This window comes from Fulmarus glacialis, unplaced genomic scaffold, assembly GCF_000690835.1.
Source record: "Fulmarus glacialis isolate BGI_N327 unplaced genomic scaffold, ASM69083v1 scaffold13102, whole genome shotgun sequence".
Classification (NCBI taxonomy): Eukaryota; Metazoa; Chordata; class Aves; order Procellariiformes; family Procellariidae; genus Fulmarus; species Fulmarus glacialis.
Window position 1 is genome coordinate 31,704 of NW_009195998.1, and position 12,251 is coordinate 43,954.

Here is a 12,251-nt window from a genome sequence, read left to right on the forward strand (position 1 = left end):
TCTAGTATGGATTATGGAGGGAACATGTGGCTAAAACTTTGTCTCTAAAATAACAGTAGAAAGTAGAAGTAAATTGGATGGTTGACCTAATTTGAGTATATGAATAAAGAATCTGCATTTTCCCAATTTATTCTGGCATATGATGATCAGCATTAGATTTGGCTGTAAATTAACAAGAAAAGTCAACTCTTTATCCATAACCTGGACAGGATTTTATTTAATTTTTTTTTACCTCCCTCTAGTTCCCCCTCCCCATTTCTGCTAATGGTTGTTTATTGTATATATGCTTTTTGGTTCTCTTCACATCCTTCTGGGAATGTTCACTTATCTCTAGGCCAAAGGCTGAAGTTTACAAAAAGCCCAATGAAATTAGGAGCTTTAATTGCAGTGATATTTAGTGGCTATTGAGTGTCTAATCTCTTGAGGTTCCTTGCCAGAACAACTCTAAAATCTTCACATAATGAAAGTCAACAAGTTGTTGTTACATGATAAAGAATCTGTACTGTACAAGAAGATGACAAGATGCCAAGATTCAGTAGTGATGATTCTGACTAGAACATAGTCATTTTGAGTCAGGAAGGACTGCTATGCGCCTTTAATACATATCATATACCCAAGTAGCTAAATAGGTTTAGAAATTATTTTCTGATGTCACATTATTAAATTGTTCTCAGTGTTACATTAAATGTAAAATTTCTAATTTAGAAATCATGAAATCAGAACCATGTCTGCAATTATTTACTTAAAAAGACTTGAGTAAGCATGCAGTACCGTTTCAAAACTGGCAAACTTTATCAGTTTTAAATATTCTGATAGTTTTTCATGCCAGTTAAATGTGCCACATAAGAAGATCCTGCCAAAGCTCATTTAGTTACTTCTTTCTTAGGCATTGACATTCTAAAGGTACCTCGATTTCTGGTTGTGCAGAGTCCCCATGATCTTGGCATGAGAGTTGTTTTGCTTAAGTCTACTAATTTCATAGTCGTGAGTGCTCCTACCACACGGGTAGGAGGTTCAGATTACTGCAAAGGAGCTTGCAGCTGCTGCTTTGTTTAGGAATAGTGGTATAGGTAGAATCAAATTTATACATAATTGCCTAGTGTTTACAGTACTTGTCCGTGAAGTGAAAACCCAGGATTAGTTCCTTCCTTGGGCTGGGGGGTTTCAGATCATCATCTTCAGTGTCTCCTAGGTCAATGTTAAACCATGACATGGTAGGTTGTTTTGGAAGATAGCGGTATACTTCACTGCTGTTTGGAATTATATTGATATTCGTGAACAAATTCAGGAATGACTGGTGTCCTCAAAAAGAATGAAGGAGTGTGACTGCATATTTCTAGACTGAGTATTTTGCCCAAGTGCTGCTTTACTGTTAGTTCTTGCCCTTACTGTTGGTAGGTCAGTTAGCATTTAACTTCTCCGCTCCTCAATTCTAGTGTGAAGTCAAGGAAATTAACTTAAATTCCCTGTGGTTTAAGCTAAACTATTTGACACAGAGCTGGGATAGAGGTGGCAGTGCGCTCACAATCATTTTAAGTCTCTGCTGGGAAGTGTCAAGTTAACAGCACTGCTTCCTGTAATCTAAGGTTTATATGACTGGTTCTCTTCCAGTTTTCTCCATGAAATGTTCATGCTAGCTTTCCACTGAATACAATAGTCACCAGTGTGCAACCTGGAATCTTTTGTTAAATACCTAACTCTCTCCAGGCAGTCCTTTAAAGTGGGGATCAAACAAGGAAGCACTCTGGGTGGATAGTATCTAATGCCAGTCAAAGGGAAATGACAAGAGCAAGCTGGTATCATAACTCTGCCCTGCTCCAGAGTTCAGCGGTCTGACTCAGGCAGCTCCTACAGTGCATCCATAACCCAGAATCTCCTTTTGTTTCAGGTGGTCATCCCACCCATTCCACATCAAACTTTGGCACAGCTCCTAATTCTTTTGTGTTCTGTGCTGCCCAGGTGAAAATTTATTGCAGCACCATTCCTCGTTCCTGTCCTTACTAAGCCTGTTCCCTGTTCCTAACTGCTCCCTGGTTGATGGCCTCCTGCTAGAGTATGTTCCACAAAGGCTCACCCCTACAAAAAGCAGTTATCAAAGGGAGAGGATGGACTGGGGCTCACCAGAGAGGCGGGAGGGCTGCCATCATACATTACTCTTATTCCTGTTGTGCTGCAGGTTTTCTACACCAGTAGACCAAATTCTGTAGAGTGCATTGCCATGAATATAGATCTGCTGAAATCACAGAGTTAGGCCTGTTAAAATGAGAAGAGATTGTCCCACTGATAGGCTTAACTTCATAGTAGGAAAAGAACTCCAGGCCCAATTGACATTATGAAGTGTTTTGCTATTGACTTTAACAGCCTAGCATTTCTCTGTTACTTCATTTTAATATATTTACCTTTTGGGCATGAGATTCTTAGTGTCAATGATTCTATTTATGACCTTCAAAAATCTTCATTAACTTGGACATCTTGGGGATTTTTTGTGTGTTGGTTGTGTATGAAGGTAAATAGTTAAACCAAGAATGCTGTCAAGTTAAATCTTGAATTGCATGGGAGACAAAAAGAATACTAGCTGAGAAAAGCAGTAACATCATGAAAACACAGAAGACTAGGTTAATAAAAGCTTAGCGAAAGCTTTCATTTCTCCAGAGGTGATGAGGATTTGGGTAGTGGTTTTCTTTTTTTGGTTTGTTTTTTGTTTTTTTTTTTTTTTAATTGACTGTTGGCAACTGCCTTATATACAACTCTCCACTTACAACGGAGAAATTCAGCATTTATTGAAGAGAGAAGGTTAAGGATTATTTGAAGTCTGGAACGATATTTTTGACATTTTCTTCTTTCATGAATGTTTGTTTTCTTGACTCGACCTTTTAGTATTCTCATCTTGTAGCTTTTCCTCAAAATTGCTGTGGTAAAACATCAGTGCAGTAGCATGTCTATGGATTTGAGTTTTACAATATACGTAACATGGCAGACCATGTGTTACATATGACTAAGGTGAAGCAGACTGTTCTTGTCACCTTTGCTCTAACAGGAATATATACAGTCTTGCATAACACACATTTTAGACACTAATCCTGAAGTTTGATTAAGAGAAGTCTACAGCTGGGGAGCTGATTTGAGTCGTGAATATAAATAAATGTCTTAAGGAAATCTGGTGTCACTGATGGTCTCTGTCAGTTTGTGAAGCTCTAAAAGTTGTCAGTTAAGAATAATAGGACTAACCCATTCACACGGAGGTTTCCTGTTTGTCATCTTAAGTATGCATAAAAGCTAAGAAAACAAGAGAACACTCTGCTCAAGAAGTAATAATCTCTTTTTTTACTTAACTTTTTATAGTTTTTATAGTTTTTTTAATAGAAGTAATTTATCTCTTTTTAATGTTCTAGAATTGAGACTGTAGTTTGTTTAACAAAACTATTTAACTGCAATCTGATTTCTAGCCTGAAGTATACTTTTGAAAATGGGGAATAATTTTTAACAATGGATGATTTTATGGGGAGGGCAAAAGAATATGTATAACAGAAATTACTGTTCTCTGCACTTTAAATAAGAAATAAGTACAAATAAGGGAAAATAATCTCACCTTGTTTTGAATCTGAGAAAGAAGACAGTTATACAAAAATTGCCAATTAAAGTTCTCGTAATATAACATGCAGTAGAGTGTGCTTTTATAGATAACTAACTCAAAAGTCTTCATGTACTGCTTTTATCTGTGTTTGGATAGTGACAATACAGTTTTCTTTCAAGATAGTTGTTGGGGTTTTTTTGGTTTGGTGTTTTTTTTTTCCTTTCTGTGGTGACTTCATTTCCCAAATCAGAACACTTATTTTTTCACTTTCAGATAACATCTGCCAGGAGTTATAACAGTGTTAATATTTTAATTCTTAATATTTGTTCTAGTATTGACTTTCCTTTGCTTCTGTAATTTTTTCTTTCCTTTTTTTTTTTAAAATTTTTTTGTTTATTTCAGCTGAGTTTTCAACATAAGATTGGTATCCTTTACTGCAAAGCAGGCCAAAGCACAGAGGAAGAAATGTATAACAATGAGATGGCAGGACCAGCTTTTGAAGAGTTCCTTGATCTGCTGGGCCAGAGAGTACGGCTAAAAGGATTTAGTAAATACAGGGCTCAGCTAGATAATAAAAGTAAGTTATGTTTTCAACCTATAGTAGAAACTGTAATTATTCAGTTGATCTTCTGCAAATCCTGTTTTGTCTTTTCATGCTCTTGACTTTGGTTTTTGATTAGTAAGATTATATGGTAAATGAGGAAGATGAAGCATATGATAAAAGCATGTATCACACCTTGTCTGAAAGATTATTTACTTTTTCTGTGGCATTAGTAGAACTGAAAATCAAAGCAACTTATTTCATTTGTTTGCACTTAGTTAAAATCATACTATGTGAGTGATATTTTTTATATATCTCAGAATTTCCCAGCTACTCTTTAACATCTTATCCTTAAAAAGGCAAAAAAAAAGATACGTATTTCAAAATATGGAGTCATGACAAGGGACCATTTTCCTTATTTCAACTAAACTTTTGTTTAATCAACATACATATCGATGTTTATATTTGAGGGGCAATCAAGTTTTCTCAGTTTTCTAGTTTCTCACACATGCACAGTAAGCATGTTAACATTCGGCAGTTGATAAACATTCATCTACCTAACCACTGTGCTATTACTGCCATTTCCTCAGGTCTTTCAGTTTCCCTGAGTGCCATAGTTTAATAATATAATTGTACAAATTTGTTGGGTTTTGTAGCAAAAATAGGAACTGAAGTATTGCTGTTAAGAAAGTCGATGATACGTTAACACACTTCTTTATTAGCACTGCTTTTCACTGCCCTTAAATTTAACTTAACTCATTCTTAGCTTAATGTAGTTTTAACAGGATTTTGACAACAGATCACTATGAGCTGTGATCTAAGGATATCTAGGTATTCATCTACTTTATTGTAACATACTATTTTTATATATATAAAGACTAGATATAAAGAAGGAATTTTTTACAATGACGGTGGTGAAACCCTGGAACAGGTTGCCCAGAGAGGTGGTAGATGCCCCATCCCTGGAAACATTCAAGGTCAGGTTGGACGGGGCTCTGAGCAACCTGCTCTAGTTGAAGATGTCCCTGCTCACTGCAGGAGGGTTGGACTAGATGACCTTTAAAGGTCCCTTCCAACACAAACCATTCTATGATTCTATGATTTGATTTGTATCCTTATTTTTGCTGTAGTTTGTGTATTGCATCCTGAAAATAGATTTTTTTTTTTTATATACTGTTGTTGTGGTTTAACCTGACAGGAAGCCAAATACCACGCCGCTGCTCACTCACTCCCCTTCCTCCCCCCCGACAGTGGGACAGGGAGAGAATCGGAAGGGTAAGAGTGAGAAAAACTCGTGGGTTGAGATAAAGACAGTTTAATAGAACAGAAAAGGGAAAATAATAATGATAATGATAAAATATACAAAATGAGTGATGCACAATGCAATTGCTCATCACCTGCGCTGACCGATAACCAGGTAGCTATCAGTACTTCCTGGATCACGCCTACCATTCATATACTGAGCATGACGTCACATGGTATGGAATACCCCATTAGCCAGCTGAGCTGGCTGTCCTGTTTATGTTCCCTCCCATCTTGTGTACCTAGCTCAGTCAGTAGGCATGGGAGCTGTCCTTGGACTAGGAGGGCACTTAGCAACAACTGAAAACATCAGTGTGTTATCAACATTCTCCTCATACTAAATCCAAAACACAGCACTAGGAAGAAATTTAACCCTATCCCAGCCGAAACCAGGACAACTGTATATGGCCTGTGTATAACAGAAAAGGAATATTTTTATTAGCGAAGTGCATCTTTTTAAACTATTAAATCCTGCTACTTGTGTGTGTATTCTACTTACTCTTCTAATCAAATGGGAAAGTTCCTTGACCTGTTAGAGATAAGCTGGCAAGAAGGAAACTTAGAAAGATGTACTTAAAGGAAATTAAGGGAAGATCTTCTTTTCTTGCAAGGGATATTTTGCCTTTCAGATAGTCACAGAGATCTAGGAATCGATAAGTCCTCTTTTTTGCTTCTCTGTTCCTCCTGCCACTTATCCACCTGATCTAGCCTGGTTCTTAGGAATCTCTTGCGTGTTTTTGCTACTTCAACATCAGTCTTCATTTAACTGGAATACGTCTGGATTTTTTTTTTTTTTTTTAAATGGTACATTTGAACACTGATCAGTGTCATAGTCATAAAAGGATTTCTCTTCTGTTCTCAAACTGGTAGTGCCCTGATGGACTGTCATCTCCTGTACAGCATTAGGAGAGAGACTTAATGATTCATATTAGAAATTTTTGGAAATGTCTAGTGCGTGTACATTGTGGTTGGTACCCAGTGCAGATAAACTGTCAATAGGCCAATCTCCAGCGGGAAATGAGATATGCAAAGTTGGTAATAAAACCTCATGCTTTTGCAATGAAGGGAGACCAGCTTTCCAACTCAAGAAATCCTTCACATTCTCCATCTCTAGCAGTGGTGGGAGATGGTAAAAAAAGTGGGCTGAATCCTATGACAGATTCTAATTTATGACTTACAAGGTAGGAAAGCTGCAATTCCGTAGCCCTGTCAACCTGCGTAAGCACCACATTTATTTTTATTAACATTATTGCCTCTTTGCTTAAATCCATGCTTGTTTCACTTTAATAATTCAGGCTTGATAGAGACTATTGCATCCTATTTCAGTACAGAATAATAACTCATTTTTCAAATTAATGTGTAGAAATATTTATTAACATGCTGTGGATGTCAGACTTTGGGGTGTATTGATAAATAGGGATGAAAAATTCAAAGGAGTAAGGGGTGTTTTGGTTTTGCTTTTTTCCCCCCCAATCAGAGCATGACTGAATATCACCTAGTAATTTTTACTTAGGAAAATATATGCTGGTCTGTCAAGCAAATTCAGTTTCTATATTTGCCGTGCTTCAGTATGAATGTACATTGCTGATTGGCATTGTGTATGTATCATGCAGTAACATAATTTTAATGTTTTACTAATGCTGTGTGCCATTAATGATATTGGCCTGTCATAATATGTTCTCATAGTTTGCAACAAACAGAATGGAATTAAGAGAGTTCACAAAGATATAATGTTCAGTTCTATATTAAATGTAAAATACTGACTTATCTTTTTTGTGTTATACTTTGTTTTTTAGTATAATGGCCCAACAAGTATTACTGCATGTCATATTTATAATTGGATAATACATTGATCTGACTGCCTGCAGGTTCAGAATAGTATAATAATTTCACCTCTAGTAGCTACATTTTTGGTAGGCATAATGTTTCAGTAATATTTCTTGCTCAGTTTATGTAGGGTTCACATTTGACTAGCTGTGGGTGTTTTCTTTAAAAAGTTCATTTTCTAAAATTTGGTCTGTTCATTTAATATTTTGATAAAAGTAGTTAATTGGTCCATTTATTGTGGAATTTAGAATGTTGTGGTGGGTTGACCTGTCTGGCAGGTAAGCCCCCACCCACTTTCTTGCTCACTCACCCCCCAACAGGTCGGAGGAGAAAATCAGAAGAGTAAAAGCAAGAAAAACTTGAGTTGATTAAGACAGTTCAATAAGGGAAGGAAAGAAAGGAAAAAAACAAACACCCCTTCTCCCCGCCCAAAACCAACAACAACAAAAAATAAACGAAAAAAGCAACACCAAAAAACCAACCCACCACCACATCAATCAACCAACCAACAAAAAACCCCCACAAAAACAAGTGATGGTAAGGCAATCACTTGCCACTTCCCATCAGCAAACTGATGCCCAGCCAGTCTCTCAGCAACAGCTACCATGGAAAAACTCCCCCTGCTCCAGTTTTACCGCAGAGCATGACATTATATGGTATGGAGTATGTCTTTGGTCAATTCAAGTCAGCTGTCGTGGCTGCGTCCCGTCCTAAACTCTTGCCCACCCCTAGCATACTCCCTGGAGTGGGCTGGGGGGCAGTGTGAGGAAACAGAGAAAGCCCTGATGCTATGCAAGCACTATTCAGCAATAGCTGGAACACTGGTGTGTTACCAACACTGTTTTGATCACATATAGAAAACACAGCACCATATGGACTGCTATGAAGAAAATTAACTCCATCCAAGCCAGACCCAGTGCAAGTGTGAAGAACATGTGGAATATATTAACTACAAATTATTTTCTGCCCTTGTTTAGTGCATTTTTAATGGCATGAGATTCTAAATCCCAAGATCAAGAAATAAGAAAATTAGACCAATTCAACATTATATAATTTGTTTAGTATATGTTTTAAAACATATCAATCTACTAGAAATGAGGAATTAATATATTATTATTGGAATATTAACATTCTCATTTGTAATGTTGAGACTTTAATTATGACTTATATTATGGATAAATTGGATTATGTTTGCATTTAATTTCCTTATACCTGTGAAGAGAAAAACTAAGGTGAAAGAAATTGCAATTTATATTGAAAGGAAACATTGCAATTTTATATCTACAGAGGAATAGTGCTGTTTCACTTTCAATTGGTAACAGGTGCTTTTCTGCAAAAAAGCAGAAATGTTTCATAACTGAAAAAAAAAGTTTAGCCAATTTTTCTCAGACTTTGTAAAATAAAACTAATGTTCAGAAAGGAATGAGGTGCAAAAATGTTATCCCAGATATATATTTTTTTTTTTAAACTAAAATTGTCAGCAGAGTAATGTTGTAGTAGTAACCATTATGTAAATTTAATCACAGTAGGCCTTAGTAGGTGTTCAGCAAAGCATCTGTTGAGTTAGAAGATTTCAGCTTGCTTAGTGTAAGGCACTAGATTCCAGAAGTAAAACTTGCTAGCTCATTTCCAAAGTCAAGGTGATAAATCAAAAGTATTCAACTAAGTAGGATGTTGTATTAGAAAAGCATTGATTTAAGGGTAAAGAATCTGCCTTTCTGTAAATAAGTATTTAAAGGGATTGTTTTGTGCAATATCTGTTCAAGATAATGTGACTTTATTTAATATCTAATTACAAAAGGAGTTAGGGAGTAGGGTTGCTGGGATCAGTGTCATTTAGGCAGATATTTGTATTTCACAGTATAATTTATTTCCTCCTTCTATCTTCAAAATGCCATGGAAAGGTTATAATGGAATTATATTTTCAACAAAGATTTTAAAATAAAGGAGTGCAATAATGTTTGCTTTTTTTAGCAAAATTTAAGTAAGAAACTTCAGTGGAAATTATGCTCCCTGTTTCTTATGTAACTGTAGTTTATATTACATCAATATTAATAAATAAAGTTAATTTTATTATTGTAAAAACATAACTGATGAAGCCAGTTTTAATATGAATGTGTTCAAAATTATACACGCACATAAATATTTTCAGATTTAAGGCTGCAGATACAGTATGGTTATGTTGAATTTTACACTTAAGTGTAAAAACTAACATGGCCAATCAATTTCTTTTTAGAATACAGTTACTACTTAAAACAAAACAAAACCCCAAAACCTTAAACAGTGTGTGGAAGAGAGTGCTGGAGAATGTTTATTGCTGTAGATAATACAAAATTATATAAGAAAATGAGTGAACATGGAAAAATAGGAGAAAAATTGATAGTTGCGTTGACTCAATAGGGTGTTCCCAACCTCCTGCTTTAAAGTTAATTGTACTTACTTAAATAATCCATACATACTACTTAAATAATCCATACATATTAAAGAAGGTGTATAAAAAGGATTAATTTATGACTACAGAGTAAAACTCATCTAATTCGCTGTAAACATTCTGAAATGCTAACTCTATTAATAAACTTCCTAAATAAAAGAAATAAAAATATTAAGTCATATCATATATGAAATGTATTTTAATAATTTTAAAATATCTGAAAATTCCCAATAAAATTATTTGATGTTGTACTACAATGTATTATGTACATTTAGGCCTAATAGACAGCAAACTCTTTGGACAATTTCTTGCAGGACCCTTCTATGTCATAATATGAAACTAAAGAGTAGATCTTTAGCTGATGCAAGTTGGTTTTGTTCTATTGAAAAACGTTTTAAGTTGCATTAATAGATTTAAATCATAGCATGCAAAGAGTGGTGTCCTAAAAAGTAGTATGAATGTACTATTTTACTGACTTTCTTGCGATTAAATTCATTTTCAGCTGATTCAACAGGAACTCATTCCCTCTATACTACCTATAAAGATTATGAGTTAATGTTTCATGTATCAACAATGCTTCCATACATGCCCAGTAACAGGCAACAGGTATGGTTTTTAACTTTTCATTGTAATTTTACATTATAAATGTTTGACATTGAGGGTTTTTTTAAAGTAATACTGATTTTAAAACTGCATTGTTTTATATGAAGTATGACTCAATTGTATTTATTTTTTTTCTTGAAATATTATAAGGCACTAGAAATCTCATAGGATTTTTATACTATATAATTCAGGAACTTATTCTATCATCTCCCCCATTTCATGATATTATTAAAAGGTAATGTTGCTTGTAGTGAATGAGTTATTTTCAGTTTGGACTGGATTTACATCTTGTGTATGTTTTAAACATTGAATGGAATGAAGCTTGAAAATAGTCTTATGGTTAAAATATGCATGTAATAAGATTTTTAAAACAATTCCACTTAATCCTTGTGTTACAGATCTTGAAATGTTTATTAATGTGTCATAAAGCTTAGTAATAAATGCTTAACTGTAACCTTCAAAGTGTCTGCTTGTGAAGACAGAAAACTTCTGGAGGAATTCCCTTTGCTTATGTAATAATTCAGAATATCCTTAAAGCATTAAGGATGGCTAAAAAAACAGCACAGCATCCAAAGTGAGCGGTGCCCCAGTAAGGTGACTCTGTCTTGCCTGTCTCTGATATTTCTTGTGACTGAATTAAAAAGTACAAGCACATTTGGTATAATATATCAACATTAACACTTAAAAAAAAAAAAAGCAGTAGAATTGCTCATAGGTCAGACTGGTGATAGTTTGTAACTTTCTGAGCTACTACTCTGCATTTTTCTAAGTCTGCAGAAATAAGTGTTGTATATATTTAGTTAGTTTTAGAATATTCTCTCATTGCCATGCAAGATATAAAGATTTCAGTCGTTTTGGAGGGTTGTCATGAAATAAAGATGCTATCTCACTTTCTTTTTGAACAGCATACAAAATATTGTTACTGATTGTTAAACCATATGTGAGTTGTATCTTTCATGTCTACCCTATCAATAGGTCTTGTGGGAAGAAAAAGAGATGTGTCAAGGCAGCAAGAAAAAGATAAAAGAAAATGATTAAAATTCTTGAAAAAGGATAAATGAAAATTGAAATGGAAGAAAGTATATAATGTATTTATGTATTTTAAATAGTGCATAATGTTCTGAACTGTTTGAAGAATTGTTTCAAGTGAACAGTTAAGACAACTGCAAATTTTACTCCATTACACTCAGGATTTAAATGTGGTTTAAAGAAACTAAATTAGGAATCTTCACCATATGAATAATACGAACGTTTAGATGACTCACATATTAAAATGTGTGGCTTTCATGACCAGAATGTTCAGCTATATCACACACTCAACTGTGCCAATAGCTAGTAATCAAAGTATCGGATCATCATTGATTTGAGATTGTTCCACTTCTCTAAACTTTCCCTTACACTTTATTACAATACAGGATTAATTTAGTAAGCACACTAGGAGTCTGTAATCAGTCATAACAATCTTTGACTTGAAAGCACATGTAAATAGGGAAAACTGTACACTGTTAAGAAGATATAATACACTGAATGAGCTTGCCTTAAAAGGAAAAAATTAATATTTTCATAGCTAATCACAGGCACTGACAGTAAATATGGCCTTACTTGGAGTTTATTACTTTTGTTGTTGTCTTTCATGACTTTCCCTTTTTTGTGAGAATAGGATATCCTCTTGCCACGATCCACTAATTTTCATAATTGTTTGCTGTTTGTCAGCTTCACTGCTGTGTTGCTCAGCCATCCCCTATTACTGTCCTTTCACTTCTTCCTGTGTCTTCCTTTCATTCTCATCATTTCCTTATGTGTCTTTCTTTATAGTCAGGTGCCAATTCTTGTGTACAGCAAAATCTTCCACTTTTAACTCCATGGTTTTCCCCAGCAACAAGCACTCCTTTCCACAGTGTTTTAGTAAGCTCTCATCATTGTCACTTTAACAGGTTCAATATTTAGTAGAAGCACCGTGTTGTTATTCATGG

General features: G+C 34.8%; 1 protein-coding gene across 1 annotated transcript in view; it reads left to right on the forward strand.

The window, feature by feature from the left end:
- The window catches only part of SIPA1L2 (signal-induced proliferation-associated 1 like 2), a gene marked incomplete at its 3' end in the record, with an annotated part of 86,069 nt that overhangs the window by 12,021 nt on the left and 61,797 nt on the right, over nucleotides 1–12,251 (forward strand). The window contains exons 4-5 of the mRNA XM_009572055.1: nucleotides 3,977–4,151; nucleotides 10,178–10,281. Coding sequence (XP_009570350.1) covers nucleotides 3,977–4,151; nucleotides 10,178–10,281 — 279 coding nt within the window. The remainder of the gene's footprint in view (nucleotides 1–3,976; nucleotides 4,152–10,177; nucleotides 10,282–12,251) is intronic.